Genomic DNA, 20,156 nt, shown 5'->3' on the forward strand with positions numbered 1-20,156 from the left:
TCGCTTCTTGTTTGAGAACAGCAAGTTGTCAGAAAAGTGCTACAACATGAAACTGTTGCACATCAAAACTTTAGAAAAAGTAAAATTAAGTTCCCCTGTCAAGGATATTTTAGCTCCATCCTAAAATTTCAACCAAAGCCAAACATCCTTAACTTTTGTTGAGTAAGGTACTTATAATTTAATGGAATTTAATGAGTGTCTTATAAACAGTGTTGGGGAGTAACTAATTAAATGTAACTTAGATTATGTAATTTATTTACAAAATGTATGTAATTGTAATCCATTACATTGCTGGAAGATGATGTGTAGACAAATTGCAGTTGCTTTTGGAAATTTCCTGATTACAGTTAATTTTTTTTCCCCCCATATCACTTCCCGAGTCTTGTGATTGGCTCTCTCTGGTCATGTGCCATTCTGCTGTAATCTTAAAACAGGGCATTTTTTTTCCAATATGACCTCGAAGACCTCTATTAGTTCGACAAGGCTGACTCATAGTTACACTTTTGAACACATAAAAGAACATTGGCTTTTGAACCGTTTCCTCTTCTTGATGCATTCGTTCAAAATTCAGAAAAGGCATCAAGACGTAATCAAATGTAATTAGTTATATTACTTTCGGAAAGTCATTGAAATAGTTGCACAACAATTACCAAAGTCATCTTCCCGACACTGCTAATAAGGGCTTCATTGATGGGTGTTCAAAGTCTGACTCGGGGGCCCCCACTGTGCCGCGCAGGTGATTAATAATAACATGACCACACATTTTTGAAATATACAGGATCAAAATAACTACAGAATAAAACAGTGTAGAAAGTGTTGGATTTAATGTCGTTTAACCCCTTATTACACACACACACAAAAGGACGTCAGAGTTTAATTATTCTGCTACATTTTCATGACGACTGAGCGATTGTGGCGAGGACGCCGAAGGCACTTCATAGTGCTACTGACCCCGGAAAGGCTTCATTGCCGGGTGTCCAAACTCTGACTCGGGGCCCGTTTGCGGCCTGCAACTCGTGCCAATGCGCTGGCCAGGTAGTAAGACATCATTTTTATTCCCACAATGCACTTCATGTCAGCAAAATGTCAAATCAGTTTTAAGGACTCTATCGTTCAAATCTTTCAACTTTTGCAATTAGCATTATCGCTGCAGCTTTTATGGGAATGAATCTCCGTCCAAATCATGTTAGGATCCAATTTGTCGTATTGCAAGGAGCGGGCAGATGCACGGCGGATCACGAATGATAAGATCAAGCGGGTCGCGGAGCCGAGCGACTTTGCGCCACTCGCGCCATGGACGGCAACGGCGCCGCTGGGAGCTCTGAAGCGGAGGAACCCCACCCTGCTGCACCCCATGAACGTGTTCATCCTGAGCCTGGCCGTGTCCGACCTCATGTTCGCCCCGCGCGGCTCGCCGGTGGTCACGGTCACCGACTACCGCGGCTCCTCCTTCATGGGACGCGCCGCCTGCGTCTTCCAGGGTTTTGCCGTCAACTACTTCGGTGAGTGCACCCAGCGATCCTCACTGACGTTTAAATAGGGTACAATACCGGAGTATGGACAATAATACTCTTATTATGTAAACATGGCTACACTTCAGACACACTATAGGCCTAAAATATGAACATTTTGTACAATTGAGGTCTATTATAGAATATTAAATATGTACATTAGAGGTGTACAAAAGTTAAATATCTAGAATGTAGCATACATTCCGCGCTACACTCGAGGTGCTTATGCTTAGACAAAAAAAAATATTAAATGTAAAATTGTACATTTGAGGTGGACAGACATTAAATATGAACATTTACTTTTAAAACTGTTTGTACGTTGGAGGCGTATAGTCATCAAAAAAATGATGAAAATATGGTCCATTGGCATAGAACATTAAATTAATACATTAAAGACATTAAATATGATGTAAATTGGTACAGTAGCGGTCTAGAGACATTAAAAATGTCAACGTGGTTCGTTAAATTTATGCTGTATTGAAGTTTGAATACAGCATGTACATTAGAGGCGTATCGCTACTTAATATGATCTAAATGTGGTACATTCGAAGTATAGACGCTAAATGTCATGCAAATGATACATCAGAGAACGCGCACAGCGTGCTGCTGTAGGCCACAACTCACAGCCAGACGCTCACACGCAGCGTAACCAGCCAACCATACTCCAGCCTCTGATGTCACGCATTAGGCCACGCCCCTTAAAGCCACACATCCAAAACGTATTACTACAGTGCCAACAGGAACGGTAGTTTCACTTAATAAAGCCAGTTTGTTTGTTTACTGTCTCTTTGATTATGTCTTATGCTTTACAACACATTGCTATTTTTATTCATTAAAAATGAAGCGGAACGTACTTCCGAATCAGAATCATCTTTATTTGCCGAGTATGTCAAAAACACACAAGGAATTTGTCTCCGGTAGTCGGAGCCGCTCTCGTACGACAATTGACAATGAATAGTTTTGAGACATAAACGCATAAAAATACAGTCACTGAGCAATAAAACGTTACCAGTAATGTAACGCCAATACTTTTTTTTTTTTTTTGACAATTGTGCAAATGATGCTGAGTCCTATCGCAATTTAGAGGAGTTTGAAATGACTAATAGAGCACTAGTCTGATGCAGTGACGGCACGGAGACAAGAAATGTATGCAGTTTAAAGTGATTAGTAGTGCGATAATCTGGAAGAGGGTCAATTGTGCAAATTGTGCATATACTTCTCAAGCACATGAGTGGCCAGTATTGGTCAACAACAGATATCCAAGTAGTGCAGACTGGCGAGACTACTACAGTGGGGTGCACGAATAATGTGTAATTGGCCCGACAGTTTTTCCCCAATAGTAGAAAGTACTCACACACACTTAGAAGTAAGATACTTGTGTAAAAGAAGTACTGATTAAGCTCCTGTACTTAAAACCTACTGAAATACAGGAGGGAAAAAAGTATTTATTTGATTTTTTTTTTCTTTTTTTTTTTTTTTTTTTTTTTATATACTGTCCGTTAAATATCCGTTGGCCCCTTGAGAATACGAGTGACCCAACTTACGAGTTTTTCAAGATATGAGCTGTTAAAATTGTATTTTATTATTTTTTTTTTTTTTTGCCATTCCTATTTGAACTTTACTGTCAAAATAAACATAAAACAAAGATCATTACAAGTTACAACCACATAGCTTTGCCGTAGGAACGTCTGCTTACTTTAACCATTTAAGCAATGGATACTTGAACACAAACGGTTGAGTAACACTTGTAGACAGACAATATAGCAATTCTAACAGGCATATATTCTTTATCCTCTGTGAAGAACAACTGGCTGGAATAGATTAATGACATTTAATAATGGAAAATATAATATACGATAAAGCTAAAGAGCGTTAATTTCAATGGGGAAAGATAATTTGAGATGAAAGTGAGTTACAACCATGGTCAGGGAACGAATTAAGCTCCTATCCCAAGGCAGCGCTTTACAGTGACGGGCCGCGAATCTGACTTAGCACACTATCGCGTTGCAAATATAGAAAATCATCACCTTCCATTTTTCTTCATGTGCCTCCAAGTGGGGAAAAAAAAAAAAAAAGTTCCCTGTCCTAAATGATCAACTGCAGTATTTTCTTTTCAGATGAACAAGAGTGTGGAGCTGCAGGTCGGACATTCTTTGCCGAAGGAGACGGACCACGCCGTCACGATGGTCCTGGGTATGACGCCGTTGTCCGTGATGGTGGTGCTGGAGCCCCTTCTCTACGTCCCGCCGCTGCTGGGCACCATGCCCGTGTACTTTACCAAGACCAGCCCCGTGTACAACCCCGTCACCTACTTCCTCTCCAACAAGCGGGCAAGAGCAACACTCACCAGACGCCGTCGACGCCGTGGGGGTCCGGACACGGAGACTGACAGCTGAGGAGCAGGAGGAGGACAAAGGAAGCAAGGGGAGTCCTTCTGCTGCACACTCAAGCAGTCCAAGACAGGCTGAGTGTTGTTTTCCTCACTTGGTCTTGTCCGTCGTGACTGTCGCTATACACGCGACAACGCTCTCATTGGCCGCTTCATTAGGTACACCGGCACTCGCTCATCAAGACGATTCTGCCTTTACAAAAATAATTGTGTTCTCCAGGCATCATCATAATAATACACAGTGGTACCTTGACTTCTGAGTTACCAAACTTGTAATTAAGTCCGGTCCCCTTTCTTAAAAAGACACAAAAGAGGTTGAAAAAAATTGTGTAGAAAGTACACATGTAATTTTCTTTTTTAAGTAGAAAGTCGTCAGAAAAATTCATACCCAAGACACAGTTCCCTGAAAAATCTACTTAAGTCCAGTAATGAATCCATCCCAGCCCCCCCCCCCAACATTTTTTATTTGTTTTTAATAAAGAAAATAACACTGTATTGGATAAAAACACAATACATGATAACAAAATGATAAATGATGGTTTTATAACGTGTAAGTGCTGTACATACTGTAGTATTTGTGTTGCATGTGTGCCTTTAAGAGGCGTGGCCTAGTGAGTGACATCAGAAGTTGAGTCAGGTCAGCAGGTTAGTCTGCATGTGAGCGTCTGGGCGTGAGTTGTGGCCTACAGCAGCAGGTCTTTGTACCACTGTATTATGTATGCTATGCTATGCTATGCTATGCTATGCTATGCTTTATTGTCAATCCTCAATCTCTGTAGAAGTTACAGAGGGGGCTGGATTTTATTTCTCAAGTCTCTCTGTCTCAAACACAAAAAAACTTAAAACAATAACGCAATTCATTCGTTTGTGGGAAAAGTAGTAGTAAATAGTGACTCTAAGAGGGCCTAATAAATCATCTGACAATGTCAATCAATATTTAGCATTATCATTATTAAATAAATGTATATATTAGATTGTGCAGGCGTACTTGATGATATGGCCTATGAGTATGAGTCCGCTGTAGTTTTTAGTGTATATGTGTATATCAATCAAATATGTACTGCAGACTTGCATTTTTGCAAATCCTCTGACTTTAAAAGTAAATGTCATGTACAATAATGTTATGTTTTGGTAGTTTATTCATCAGTTACTGACTTGCAATCGAACACATTTGCTTTATTTTCAGTAAAAAAATTTAAAAAAAAAAGAAGCCCCTTGCATATTTTTAATTAAAATCAACTACTGCAGTGTTGCACAAAACAAAACAAGCCCACAGTGCTGAAAAGGAGCGGAGCAGACTTTAAATAGAAACGTACTGGCTGACGTCTTTCCAAAGGATTTCTGAGGCGGATTAGACAGTTCAGAGAAACGCGGTGACATAATCCTGACTTGATCAAGTGTCTGGGCCGCTTTCAAACATATCATGTGCGTGTCACAGCGCAAATGTCACCGAAATACACAAATAGGATTCTAGAAGTCACAAATTACAGGGAGTTCCAAAAAAAAAATATTGTCTTAAAGAAGCATTTCCCCCTCTTCATGCTTCTCTGCAATCTGTATCGCCGGAACTCACCATATTACTCATATTCATATTTTGCATGTGTGTGTACATACAGTATACACTCACCAGCCGAAACATTCGGTACACCTGTTGGTGACAATGAATTCCCCACAGGTCAGGTCAGGTCAGGTCAGGTCGTAGCCTACTGGTGTGATAAAAGACTTGCACACACTACACGCACAAAAAGAACTTCTCTCTCCAAAAGAACACAAATGTCCACAGGTGGGTAGTAATGAGCTACATTTACTCCGTTACAATTACTTAAATAGTAACTTATGGGTTAAATTGTTACTTGTTGCCAGACTAGTTTGAATGCAACATGCAGTATTTTTGTTAAGAAGACACGCTACCTTTACTCTGTCACACTGAGCTACATTCCGCTTGCTGCTTGTATTTGAATCGACGGGTATTTCTTATTGCTTGCGCGGTCTGTTTTGTTTTCAGAGAGATTGACTTGTGTCACATGACCAATCCAACGTAACCGCTCGCGATGTTTGACCGCATCCGACCAAGCAAATGGATTCAGGCAGTCCCGTGACCAACATTTGAATCGGAACAGCCGTTTTTTCAGACATGCGCAGATCGATGCAAACGTCACGTGATTTATCGCCGTAGTTGCGATTGTTTTTACGCTTTTATTAAAGCGACAGCTTGAGTATAAACAAGTTACGAATAGTTAAAAACAATCTCCGTCGCAGACCTGCTTCGTTTTGAAGCCGTCATATTTTCAAGCGCATTTACGACAGGACGGCGCATACGCAAGACACAACGCGGGCTGACTAATCCGATTGAGCCGGATACATGATGACTTTACATCGGTTTGGAGAAATTGATTATTCCACCACTGTGAAAGCGAATTAAATTCTATTTGAATTTGGTCTGTTTATTCCAGTTGAGGTGTTTATATGGAGAATTTTTATTCAGTTTGGGCTTCTAACCCGTTTCTAACCAGAATACAAGCCTCCATGTAAACCAGGCTTATGGAATTGTTGCCTGGTTTGCTGCCTTTTGTTTTGACACTCAGTGAAAAACTACTGACGACTTACTTTCAGTCAAGTGCTTGGACTTTTGAGACTAACGTGTCTATTGTAATATTCTGGACGGGGGCGAGAGGAAATAGTACATTGTGTTGATTTAATCCCAGATTTGCCGTTGAGTCGGTAAGCTTCGCAGTGGAAGCTAAGAGCATGTCACACTTTATCGGCAAACAGGATTACGCAACGTTATGCCGTAATGCTCCAGCCCGGCTCGCCTTCGTTACCTCGGCCCATTCAACAAGTCCCATCTGGCCAAGCTTCTCACGTTTGGACGGCCAAATGGGATGGACGGCTGTTCGCTGGCGCTATGATTAAAAGTGCACCCAAACGTCTTTCTGTCGGGTGATCGTAAGTGCGGTTGAAAGTTGACTTTATGACTGCCGGCTGTTTATTTGAAATAAATACTCATTCTAAAACTAATCCATCCGTCTATCCAAACTGTCTGATTTCATTTGGTTTCATTTATAAATAAAGTGTCTTGTCGTCTGGACAACCTTGCAAATTAACAGAGTGCGTTCTAATGATACTGCTTAAGGAAAGCATGCAAAGACTGAACAATAACGGTCCAAGTATGGATCCCTGTGGGACACCGTGGCTAACTTCTACAAGCGCAGATTGTTTACAATTACCAATAGATACAAACTGTCAGCAATCCGACAAATAGGCTTTAAACCAATTAAAGGCAGTTCCTTTAATACAAGTGATATGTTCTGATCTCTGTATTAGGATGTGGTGGTCAATTTTGTGAAACGCCGCACCAACGGCCCGCTATGCACATAAAGACAATTTGGGCCTTTGTCTACTGCTGTTGATCATGTTGAGTATATCAGTGCCAACTCGTAGTAAAGGATCGTCAAACAAGCGAGTAGGAATCGGATCTAAAACGCGAGTTGGTGAGTTAGAGAGAGAAATTATAGATGCCAAATCAGAGAAGCTGATGTATTCATTGGTGATTATCACTTCCGTACTCGCGGGATGGTGTGCGCCGATTGATGCAAGGAGGTGAATGATTTTGTCTCCATCAGTGACAATTGTATTCCAATCTGTCTCTTTTTCCCTCCATCTATTCGTCTGTCTACCCTTCACCAATTTCTCCTGCCCATCTGCCCATCCATCCTCCCATCCTACACGGAATAATAGTATTTCAAGTTTTTTTTTTTTTTTTGCTGCAACTTTTCATGGGGGTAAAATGTATACCTGTACACTCACTGCATTCTGCATAAATTACAGTACTGCTATTTCACATCTTCCAACCCAGAGTTATTAGTCCATAAGAGTGCTTGTAAAAGCGTACGAGCTGAAAGAAGCCAAAATGTATGAAAATTAAAAGGCGACTGCAAATCATCGGAAGGCCAAATATATGTCCAGGTTGCTCTTAGTGCAGGTTAAGCACCGTAAGCTTGCATTAAAGTAGAAGACATAAACTTGATTTGTATATACAGTATATCCCCCTGCACCATGACATCCTTTTATTATTTTTGAATGATGTCGTAATCATTTTTGATGTAGGAAGCAGGAAAAAGACTTGAGATTAAACAGCCACGGAACCGCTTTTCAATTAGGAGCCGTTCCTTCGCCCCCCTGCTGTGGATTGAATTGATGTGAGCGGCGAGAGGTCCCGCGTGGCGCGACGGAGCCGTTGGGGAAGATAACGGAAAAGGGGGCGGACACGCTGGCATCACGGTCCGAGCTGCATCCGGAGCGCCTTCCCGGCAGCCGACTGCTCGATCCTGTCCGCGGCGGCCAACGCCTTCGTCATCCTGGCCGTGTGCAACCGGAAGAGCCTGCGGACGCGGGCCAACGCCCTGGCGGCCGCCGACGTCCTCCGCTGCGACTGTGCGGCGCTGCTGGGCGGCGGGCCGCTCAGCCGCTCTTGTGCGACGGCCAGGTGGGCCGTTCTTATCCTCCTTCCGTGCGTCCGTCATCCATCGCGCGTGCATACTTGGTCCGTCGATACTTCTGTCATCCGTCCGTCCATCATCACTCCATCCTTCCTTTCCTGTTTATTCATCCTTCTGTCCATCATCCACCTGCTCATCTGTTTATCATCCCTTCTTCCTTTTCTCCATTCATCCATCCAGCCATCATCAGGGATCTGTTCATCCCTCCATCTTCCAGCTTCACTTCATCCATCCTTCATCTATCGTTTGTTCATTTATCAACTCCTTTCACCAATCATCCATCCATCCATCCATCCTTCTGTTCATCCATAGAATCCACTCATCTGTCATTCCATCCCCGTCAGTGTCCATCGCCCGCATGCCATCACCGAGTAACCCGATAACGGACGCCGCGGTCAACCCGCACTCCCGCACCGAGTTTTATGGGCTCAAAAACAAGCTGGCATCCTCTGCGCCCTGCCGCTGATGTGTGCCTTGCCGGCCGTCAAACGCCGGCTCAATTAGTCCCGCCCGTGGCATTCTGGAGTGGGAGGCTCGTTTAATATGATTTCATATGCGGCGCGGCTTGCATTGTGGGTGAAAAAAACCCCAAAACGGCCGTGCTACCCTTAATCGGCTTTGCAGGAATGAACCTCCAGAGACGTTCAGGCCGGGAACTCCTGCTGGCCTGCTCACGTCCAAACACGTCCTCCAGTAGCACCTAATTATTGTTGTTATTATTATTATGATTATTGTTATTATTATCAGCACTATCATTATTAGAATTATATATAAACCTGCTCTTGTGCACATTATTCCTTAGGCCTTGTTCGATTTCAACTTGTTATATATAATTTTAAGATATTATTTTTTTAAAATATATATATATATATATATACACTTTTGGGATAAATTATATATTGATCTTAATTTTTTTTTGAACGCTTCAAATTCTTCTATTGCTCATTGTACAGGTTTTCTCCAGAAAGTTGTTAAATTCCAATGTTCTTGTTCTCCACGGTGAGCAGAGGGTGTCGTCACGTCTTGAAATCCAAAATTGCTTCATTCATTTGCTCCAAGCCATTAAACGGCTCTTTCGGCAATCAAGAACATTAAATTGCCCCCCCCCCCCCCCCCCCCTTGTCAAAAAAATTATGATTGATGTAACCATCTCGGAAAAACAAACGGAAATTTGAAAAAAGTGTTGAGCATGAAACCCATTTTATCCTAATCATACGATTCAATCCAGTATATAACAACAACAAAAACTAATAAAACTAGTTCCCCCTGGGTTTCAATTGGCCAGAATTGATTGCGCAACAAGGTAAAATGTGATATAAAAAGCATAGTTTAGATATAGTCGAAGAGCTGAAAAGATAAAGCCAGACAAAAATCGGAACCCTTGGGGGAGTTTCATTGCAAACTTGAGTTTTTCCAATTCCATTCACAAGCAATAAAAAAAGGCATTTTGTGCATTAGAATTTGGTCAAACACTGTCCGGCGCGCATTTCTGAGGAAATTCAGGAAAATAAAGAAAAAAGAAAACACACCAACCAGCCACACGATTAAGAGGAAGGTACAAAAAAAAAAAAAAATGTATCGACGTTTTTGTGAAATTGGCTTTAGTTTTGTTTCCCCCGGGCCGCCATTCTCGAAATGTGGCACGCGGCCTCCCTCTAGTGGTACGTGAAAGAATCGCTGAATTACGTGTTGAAACTTTGCATAATATTACAGCGGCTTAAATTAAACGTTTTGTAAAGTACACGTCAGTTTTTCGTTCACTTTTAAGGACAATACATTTGCATTGAATCTTTTAGAACTGTTTGTTTTCAAACATTTATAGTATAGTATAGTTATTCGCTGACAAAAGCAAAGAGTGTTGCAGAATTTTACTTCAGAACGCACACGCCGGCCTCATTGCGTTGTTCCCGTTTACAAACAAGCCACCGACAGGAAGCAGAGACAAACTTTAATAGAACAGAATTTTGCAAATGACCGCATGCAAATCCTTAATCCAACCGGTCGACAGACAGAAATAGAACGCCAACCACTGTCCAAACCAAACTCAATCTCGAAATACGAGGATCCAACTTCCCGATCGATCAAGTCCTGGAGATATTTACAATATGAAAAATGTACAAAATGGGTCTTAAACACAGTGAAATCTATCCAGACTTGCTTCAGAATATCACGATAATCCATAATTGGAATTCTTCCCAACTCTTTCAAAGTGCTTACAAAGTAAACACCTGCGTAAAATGCGGTTTATATTCTACCTCATGGCCAAGTACTCGCGTTCGTATTTGGTGGAGTGGCTCACACGTAAGCTTGGACGACTTTCACACATTTTCCGCCAAGAAAAATGTCGGGATGCGGCTTCGGACTGGGCAGGCGCAAGATCATCTCTGTCACAACAAGTTTCCATTCCGCGATGCTGTGAATTTACAAGATCGGTGGGGGCGGGGTTAAAGCAATTTTGTGGCGCTGACGAGATGGAACGCTGTGGTACCTTGGCTCACCAGTTGCAGCGAGTCGCGGGGGGATGTACGTTCCAGACCCGCCCGCGATGTACAGACCATTTAGAAAAAACAATAGTACCATTGTATTATTAGTTTTACCCCTCCCAGACGCTTGGAACACTTTTCAACGTTTTGAAAAACACTTCAACTTACTAAAACACACTTTGAAAGTACAGCGGTGCCTTGAAAAATGAGTTTCATGTGTTCCGTGACCCACCTCGTAACACAAAGCAGGTATCCGATCAACTCATCAGTACGGCACTAATATTAGTCGTTCTACACAGAGGCTAAAGAATAAAGTGTGTGGCTGTGAGTACTGTTATATTGTCTATCTAACGTGTTGCCGCACTGTTTGTGTTCAATCCGTCGCTTAAAACTGACACGCAAAATGGAATTGCAAATTATACAGTGGACCCCCACATATTGTGGTTATGGACTGATTTTTTAAAATTGATTTTGTTTAAGATGATCCCTCACTTCTGTATATGTATATGTTTTTCGTGGCGACTGTGGTCTGTCTGCTCAAGACCAATAGTGAAAAGTGCGGGGTGCGAAGCCGGCGGGCGTGGGAAAACTCGTAAGTCAAGGTACCACTGTTTTCACAAAAACAGCCTTTGCGGGGAGGGGAATGAACGGGTGTGCTTTGTCATCAGAGGGCCCCCCCCCCCCCCCCCCCCTCCAAAAAAAAAACAAAAAAATCACTGCAATAGACATATTCCAAAGTAAAGTGTCAGTATGTTGAGGCAACGACGATCACCGCTCATTCCCTCGGCTGTGCTGTGCTTAACGGGACAACATGTGCTGGTCACTTCTCGCCGTCGTCCATGTTGACTAAAAAAAATAAATAAAAAAAAAAAAACATGCAGAAAGAGTTTGACATCAGATGAGATCACCGGCCGGAAACAAATCATCTCGTAATCCCTCCGGGGTTATGGCAGGTTCATGCTCGCTGGTCCCGTCTCCTTGAGCATGGGGGTTGCATTGAGAGGGGGCAGGAGGGGGGGGGGGCAAAGGTCTCTGGGCAGGTGTCTACAAGGCCGAAACTCGCACAATGTTGCTCTGAGAGTACGCCGAGGCGGTGCCGGGCGAGCTCGCCGTTGGGGAGGCCAGGCTCACCATGCGGGGGCTGACGTAAGCTTGGTCGCATTTCAAGGGCGCCCTCTCGTCCGGTTTGGCGTTCAGGCTGGAGCGGCTGCGGAAAGGAAAGACGCACGGGAGACAGCTAAGTGGACTGCAGAGCAACACCGAAGTACAAACGTGGCCCGCCATTGCAATGGAATGCCACCTTTTGCCGTTTTAATATAACAACTCCTGTTACTGCAGCTTACTGAGGAGCTGTGACTATAGCGGAGAATATCTGTGAAAAATCCGTTAAATGTTAAAATGGTTTTGTTTGTTTCATTTTGTTTACCTGTTGGCCACGGGCCTCTCCGGGATCTGGATGGTGCTGAGCTCCTGGTTGTTTGTGCTGGGCAGGCTGAAGCCGCTCTTATTCCGGTGGCGCCGCGAGCAGCACGAGCCCAGGCCGTGCGGCGGCGACGACGACAGCGACGAGGTGCGCGAGCCCGACTTTTTGATCACCGAGATCTCCGTGCAGTTGGCCTGGAACGTCTGCTCGTCCACGAACTCGTGGTTCTGGAGGGAAACGAGTCGCCGTGTTAACGCACACAAGCGGGGAAGTACTCGGATTCTCTAAAAATTAAGAAATACTGATCCGACTCTTGTACTTATGTAAAGGTAAAAAGTATGCACCCCCTAAATGTACTTAAGTACAACATAAAAAGTAACATTTACTGCCAATTACTAACAAGACATTTTGACAGCTTGGCACATTGGGGGAAAAAACAAAAACAAAAAAAAAAGTCCTGTGAAATAAGGTCATGGAATATCTTGCTTCTCCAAACATTTTGCTGTTGTACAATCCAGAAGTGGCAAAAGTACTTTAGTGGCACCCTCTTCACTTTAAGAAGAAAAACAAATAAAGATGAGCAAAACTTGAAGTACCGGTTCAACTCCTGTACAGTTTACAGTTCAAAAAGTACAGTCTATCTATCTATCTAAATAATGGGGGGGGGGGGGGGGGGGGGGGATTACAATAATTGTATAATAATTTCAGGAAGATTAAAAAAAAATCTCAGCGTTTTTTGAAAGGAGAAAGACTTTAAAGCAATCCGTGGTGTTTAAACCAATCAGAGCTAGTGAAGGGCGGGACCCCCTCCGATTGGGCGTGGCCGATTGGGCGTGGCAAAGCGAGTCACAGAGCTGCTAGCTTAGCTTCCTCTAAGCTAACCTGTCCGACGGCTCGCGTGTTGCCGAGCAGTCGCACAAAGTCGACAAAGTCGAGCGGCATCAGTGAAGTTCGTCCCAAATCGGAACGCCGACATTTTTGGAGGGAAGCCGGATGAAAGCGGCCGTCCCGCCAACACCAACCAGCTGGTATGTCGAATGTTGAGAAAAAGCAGCGCTTAAAGATACGCTGCCAACTTGGATCGGGGTTGCTTCGACCTGCTTGTTGTGCTGTTATCAAAGTTATTACTTTGCACTTTTTCTACACCAAATGGAAATTCGATAAGCAGTGTATGTATTGCCTGTTAAGGCCTGAACAACTCTTTATAGCTTTGTGCCAATTTTTTTTGTATATGTTTAAATGCAATCTTTGTGAACAGATCCAGAGTCTGTTTGATTCATCTTTTATTTATCGAAATTATTTCAATGTCAATGTTCACTCCCATTACTCATTAGTTATTGCCATAAGATGGCGCCAAAGCCCTGAATAATATAACGTTAGTGCTTTGGCGCCATCTTAGGGCATTTATGGAAGAGCGCAAAAGCAGCGAATAGGAGGATAGATTCCTAAGAATTAGTTAATAGGTGGGGGCGGGGGGGGGGGGGGGATCACATTCATGGCGCATGTCGTTGTTTAAGAGCTAGCTAGCGTTTGCTCAAATTTTAGGCAATTAAATCAACGCGTTCCCAGTGGGTCTTGCGCAGCTTGTCTGTGAAATTCAGGTTTGTAAACCACTGTAATGACGAACAGATCCCCGTAGATGGCGACGTTGCATCGCTTTGGATTGGAGGTGGTGAATCGCAGCGCGTCACGTCGATTACGAGGCAGAGAAACGCGCGGGACTAAAGTGTGTGTGCATCGCAAAGGCATGAGGCCTTTATGGAGCCGTGGCTGCATGAAGTGCCACCGCTGGAGGTCATTAATAAGGAAGAACAGTGATTTACCGCCCGGCCCTTGTCTGCGCCAGTGTAAAACTTGTCGCATCCTCGCATTTAAAAGGCTCTTAAGCCTCTAAATTATACATCGCATAAAGTCAAGCGTGCCGGTTTGTTTGTCGGGAATAATGTTTCTGGCTGGCTGGAGACATGTTATCATGTCGCTGACGAAGGGGGCGGCTGATGATGATGAGGAGGGGGGGGGGGGAGGAAGCAATCTTCCCCGGCCCCATTTGCAGCTATTTTTAACTCCTGCCGCATATGAATAGATTCCACATTTAGCGCACGGATGAAAAAACTCACTTTGGTTCTATTTGTGTGTCGCGTTGCATCACGGGCGGACGCAACTGCTAATCCGGCCCCGCATGAGTGATACGGCTTTTGCATGGACGACCTGCTTTGTAGTCCGCTATTTTAAACTCTGTAAACAAAAGAGGAACAATTCACATCCCTAGTGTGGTCGGACTCTTTTTCTGGTCCTGGACGCAAATGCAAATACAACAACTACAAACGCTGATGATGATGATGATGAAATTAATCGAAATGTCCTTAACCTTTTCCATTCCCCCACCACCCTCCAAACAATTGTTGTAATGTGTTTTTTAATGAGAAAAATAGCACTCTGTGATATTGTAGATTTATAAAAACATACAGTAATGGCATAATGAAATAAAATGATAAAGAATTAAACAGCTTTTGTCCCACTTTCTCCTTCAATTGTTCTGCTCGTTCTGGAGTGTACGCCTTGGCCACCTGGGGGCAGTATAAGACGGATATACAGTACTGAAGGCTAGCTCCTCACACTGTTGACAGTAATGATTGACTATCGACTCACAATCGAATCGTTACTCCTTGTACTATTCTGGAATAATAGTACAACAAATTAAAAATCCAATTGGATTGATTGAAAACTATCTATTGAACCGGCAAGAGTACGCTGGCGCATTTCGGCTTGCGTGTTTTAGCGCCATACAGAAAGGTTTATCTTTTCCGTTTAAAATGGCTTACTTTGACGAGGATCCCTCTCCGTACGTTGGCTACTGGTAGAATCCAAGGTCTGTTTAGCGTTTGACAGTGGACTGCACCAAGCGGCCGCCTTTGCATGTAGCCTGCTGCTACTTAGCCTGCTGGCTACCTAGCCACTCGAGTCATCTTTCCCGCTGCGTTGGATCAACTTTCCCCCATTAAATCTTCCGCGGCCCCACTCTCCAGCGATGGCTCGTGTTGTGGCACTTGCTTGTTATCTGTGCAGCTTCCTGCAGCTTGGCTAAAGGTTTTAAACAAACTTAATGACGATCTCGGTGAAGCTACAATGCTTACATGCACAGAAGCCGTGCACGCTGAGTCAAAATGCCGGCGGTCGTGAAACAACAGGAGTGGCAGCATTACAGCTCTTGTCGCACTAAATTATGTGTGTTATTCTTTGATTCATTTTGATTCAAATGCGAAAATTCTGATTCGGCATTCGTTTTCTCATAGGGATTTGCCAGTCAATCCGAATCACTGATTCATTTGTAGCGCCAGTATGTTAGCATTCAACAAACGGGGGCTATGTGGTTGCTTTAAATACACAACGTCCCTGTGTTTTATATTTAGTTTGACAGTAAGTGACCAGATGAGAGTGGCAATAAACAGAGTATTTACGAATTATATCTGCCAAACTTCCGGTCATCGTATCTCAAGTTGGCGCTCACAAGTCAAAGCAAATAAATGGGTCGAGTCACTCGAATTTCTCAACACCGTCGTATAAACATTTTAAGGGTGGGGACGTCTCTTATTCACAAATTTGCGGCAGATCTAATAGCGATAGTCCACCATGCAGTTGTTAAAGTCAAGCGTCGAGGCGCACTATTGGCGAGGTCGAAATACTGTCGGACCTTACCGTGGTTTTCTCCAGGCAGTGCAGCAGGTGATGGTGTTGGCTCTCGAACGGAGGGCTGGCGGCCTTCCCCACCAGGGCTTGTCCTGCCTCCTTGGAGGCCTTGGAACACACACAGTGAGAGAAACAAGACACAGTGCATATCCATGAGCAGGTTTGGAACATTCCGAGCGTGATTCGTTTGATGCAATGAGCGTCAGGCAACAGCGAGCTCAGTGATGTAGTGGAGAGTACACAAATGCTGATCTGTAGCACGGCAGCCAATCTACTGCGAACCGGTGAGCGTGAATGTTAGAGATAGACCGATGTGTGTTTATTATTATTATTTATTTTTTTTCTTGTTCAGGGCCGATACTGATACTGATTACTAGTCGCCACGGAGGCTGATAACTGATATTTGGACCCGATATTCGTTTGCAATAAGCTATTGGTATCAAAATTTAGAATCATACCAACGCTAACACTTCATTTAAATGCCTTGAAACAGCTTTTCAGATTTGCAACGTTTAGTTTATTTTGTATTTTTCTCTTAGAAAATAGACATCTTTGTTGTGAAATGTAAACAAAACGTGCATGAAGCAGTTTGTCGTATACATATTTTAGTTTTAAAAAAAAATGCTTTTAATCATGTAAAGCACATTGAGTTACCTTGTGTATGAAATGCACTATATACATAAATTTGCTTTGCTTTGCTAATAAGGTTAAACAAAAACTTAAACAAAATAAATATCTCCCTAAAGTGTTCTATGGCAAATAAAGTTTTCCCAAAATTGCAATTGAACTGCAATGTTAATATTTCACTGACTGTATGTTTGTTTGAAGTTCAAACAAAAACAAAAAGTGCAGTGAGTTCCCAGAGTCAGCAGCATTTCTTATACAGCAAACTGTAAATGTAAATAAATGAATAAACTGATCTCTTATCGGCCTTTGGATTTAAAAGAAAGAAAGAAATAAAATAAAGCAGTTGCTGATATGCGTAAAAATGCAGAATATCGGCCTGGCCCATAATCGGCCTGGCCGATAATCGGTCTATCCCCAATGTGGACGTATGGCACAACGTTTTTTTTGGTTTTGTTTTGTTTTGTCGAGAAGGACGGTGGGAGAGTCCAAAACGGGCGATTCAGTGCAACAGCAGTGGCACGCCCGGGACACAGATCGAACACACTGCACCAAACACAGCACAGAACCGGAAAACCAGCACGACGACACCACACGCACACACTTTGGATGAAGCTCTGCACGGCTCTGGGATGGAAGATGTTAGTCTGCGCTTACAGCCGGAGAATGTTCTCGAAATCACACACAGCGGATCAAAAACAGAGTTTAGAGGAGACGCGAGGCTGAGCAGACAGCCTCCAGAGGCGACCCGCTATCCAGGAAGCCCTCTCTCTTTTTTTTTTCTTTGTTTTCTTTTTCTCTCCTTCCCTCCTTCCCCTCCAAACGCTGTTGGACAGACATGCAGAGCTGGGTCATGAGCCAGCGGGACTGTAATGGCTATTCTCCGCCGCAAGGCGAGGAGCGCGCCCGCCCGCCCGGCCCGGCCCGCCCGCTGCACGGACAGAGAAAGTCTGTTGACCAAGCATGTCGATGCCGAGAGGCGAGAGGTGCGATGCAAGAAGACGATCACACGGAAGCACTGAGATGACAGCAAACCCCCTCCCCCGTGAGTGCGGTGGCATGCCCCCCCCCCCCCCCCCCTCGCCCCCCAGACCCGACATTGCCCTCCCCCTCGAGCCGAGCGGCATGCAAGCGTCAGCGAGGCCCCCCGAGCGTCCTCTTGGCCCCCGTTACCTCCTCCAGTGAGTCGATCAGGAGCCCGTTTTGTTTGTAGCGCATATAGGCATTAGTGCCCCGAATCTTCGCCGCACGGATTCTAGCGAGCCGAGTTTTCTGTTTGAACAAACAGACCTCGGTTTTAGCCTTTGCTGTCTTGACTAATTGGTTCCGTCTCCCCGTGGCAGCCCCGCTATTTAGCCACGAGCGGCTAAGCTTGAGATCTACGATGAGTAAACTCTGCCTTAGCAAACACTTTCAGGATGGGGAACATACACACATTGCTATTGGAAAGCTGCTGACATTATTGCTCTTAAGATCGTGCCTTCTTCCTGACTCCCACTGAAATGTACTCTCAGCCAATACACACAGGAACACAATACAAGATGAATATTCCGGAAGATAGCGTTTGTTCTGTGGGGATACGGCGAGAAGAGAGAGGAGGGGGGGGGGGGGGCAGATAGGAGGAGATAAGAGAGCAGAGGGGGATTTAGTACCCTCTGGGCTCGTCGCTTCTCCGCCCTCTGGCTTTGGTGGTAGATGCGGCTGAAATTTGACACGATGACGGGCACGGGCAAGGCGATGACCAGCACCCCGCTCAGCGAGCATATGGAGCCGAACACCTTCCCCACGATTGTTTTGGGCACCATGTCGCCGTACCTGGAAAAACAAGCAGGCGTGAGTGGAAAAAGTACACTTTGTGAGAATTGACTTTTTAATTGCTTCTTTTTCAGATCGTCGGGTCTCTGGAGCGTCTGCCTACCCATCAAGTGTGAAATTAAACAACCGAGTAAATCATTTGGTCTCTTCCCTTGAGCGAGTCGCTGTGGACTTCCACCATCACTGTTACTTAATATCTACTTGTCAGACTCTGGTTGAAATGATTCCGTTTTGGGGGGCAGTTTTGTCTCAGGGAAATGCAGATTATAGCTTTTGTTACCATGACAACCGAGAGAGGAGCTCGAGCGTGGGACGAAGCGAGCGTACTTGATTGATTGTTTTGACGCTTCCAGCAACTTTTTTTTTTTATTTTTATTTTTTCTTCTTCTCCCTATCCGGCCGCTTTTTTTGCGGTCTTCCGGAGACTCATGAGATTCGTCCTGAGCAGGAGACGTTCACACGTCTGCGTCAAGACTGCAAACGAATGACGTGTGCGCCGGAGCCACAGCTGGTTAGTTTCACCAATTTCACCAACCCCGACTTTCCCCCCCCCCCTGGCCCCATAAAGCAAGCAAGCGCACGTCCGCAGCCAATTGCGGAGGCCGCCTTCCATCACCCAGCTGCTGTGTTACATCTCCCAGGTTAGCACCAGACATCCATTTCCTCATTTGTAGCCTTCCTAAACACGGCCAGAGATGAGAAGAATATTTGTATGCAAAAACATTTCGATCATTGAAGCTTCCAGTAAATTGCCCGACCGGAGAATTACCTCCTCCTGTCCTGCTCATCTGATCAGTCGTTCCAAACAACACCACCAAGATATAATTTGTGCTCGGTGACGCAACAGAGTCATCAAGACAAATGACACGTTGGACAGTTTTTGGCTTCATCTGATTATTATACTCACGGCCGTATTTAAGACAACATTCAACAAGGCCCGGCTGACTTCCGCAGGACGGGAAGAAAAACAAAACAACAACAAGATCGCCAGCAAAATACACTCTTTGTCCTCACTAGTAAGACAAATCAGTGCACTAGTAGAGCGACTTTTCTTACTAGTAACCAGTAACTAGTATCCACTACACTCTCTGTGACATTTGTGCACACTAAGTAGGACAACTTTGACTTACGAGCAGGACTACATGTTACTAGTGAGGAAAACATGTTGAGTAGTTGACATCTGCACACTACCAGTACTACTGGTGAAGTGCTTTGGTAACTAGTAAAACTTGTCAACTCATGCACAGTACTTGTGGGTGTTTGATAGTGTTCCAAAAAGTGAAAGTGGCTCCGGATCTTCACCCACCCCAGCTGAGCCGGTCCTAGGCGTAGAAAGCAGAGTTCCCATGTGGCCAACCTTTTTGGAGCATTTTGACGGATCTTTCAAGACGCAGAAAATATTGCGTTCTGCGACCAACCTACCAAAAGAATTATTGGACGCCCTTCTTTCGGCCATCAGACTCATGAACACTAAATAAGGTGGTTTCACTCGTTAAAACGTCACACCTACAAACGATGATTATCCCACACTGTTTATGCTTATTGCACGGTTTATTTGGCATCTTCTTAGTCTGTTTATATTTCAACGTGTATTCATTTTTAGTAGTACCGTTTACTGGGAAAAATTCCTAGTTGCCAATGTACGTTTCCGTGACAATGGCAGTCAACTTGATTCTGAAAAAGCAGAGAAAAGCGGCTTTTTTTGTGAGAAGGAACGTCAAGCAG

General features: G+C 44.1%; 2 protein-coding genes across 3 annotated transcripts in view; one reads left to right on the forward strand and one right to left on the reverse strand.

The window, feature by feature from the left end:
- The first annotated feature begins 141 nt into the window (after window positions 1–141).
- LOC133477725 (opsin-VA-like) lies at window positions 142–6,989 on the forward strand. The gene is made up of 3 exons (XM_061772799.1): window positions 142–1,035; window positions 1,191–1,502; window positions 3,615–6,989. The coding sequence occupies exons 1-3, from the start codon at window positions 1,023–1,025 to the stop codon at window positions 3,905–3,907; spliced, it is 618 nt and encodes a 205-aa protein (XP_061628783.1). The 5' UTR covers window positions 142–1,022; the 3' UTR covers window positions 3,908–6,989.
- Window positions 6,990–10,332: 3,343 nt separating this feature from the next.
- The window catches only part of kcnd2 (potassium voltage-gated channel, Shal-related subfamily, member 2), a 45,730-nt gene continuing 35,906 nt past the window's right edge, over window positions 10,333–20,156 (reverse strand). Inside the window, exons 3-7 of one of the 2 annotated variants that reach the window (XM_061773751.1) lie at window positions 18,269–18,431; window positions 17,790–17,888; window positions 16,002–16,100; window positions 12,309–12,532; window positions 10,333–12,089 (exon numbers count right to left, since the gene is read on the reverse strand). In XM_061773751.1, the coding sequence (XP_061629735.1) occupies window positions 11,927–12,089; window positions 12,309–12,532; window positions 16,002–16,100; window positions 17,790–17,888; window positions 18,269–18,431 (748 nt within the window). In that variant the 3' untranslated portion in view covers window positions 10,333–11,926. The remainder of the gene's footprint in view (window positions 12,090–12,308; window positions 12,533–16,001; window positions 16,101–17,789; window positions 17,889–18,268; window positions 18,432–20,156) is intronic. The other variant, XM_061773750.1, reaches the window with a different exon arrangement.

Source organism: Phyllopteryx taeniolatus, chromosome 5 (assembly GCF_024500385.1).
Source record: "Phyllopteryx taeniolatus isolate TA_2022b chromosome 5, UOR_Ptae_1.2, whole genome shotgun sequence".
Classification (NCBI taxonomy): domain Eukaryota; kingdom Metazoa; phylum Chordata; class Actinopteri; order Syngnathiformes; family Syngnathidae; genus Phyllopteryx; species Phyllopteryx taeniolatus.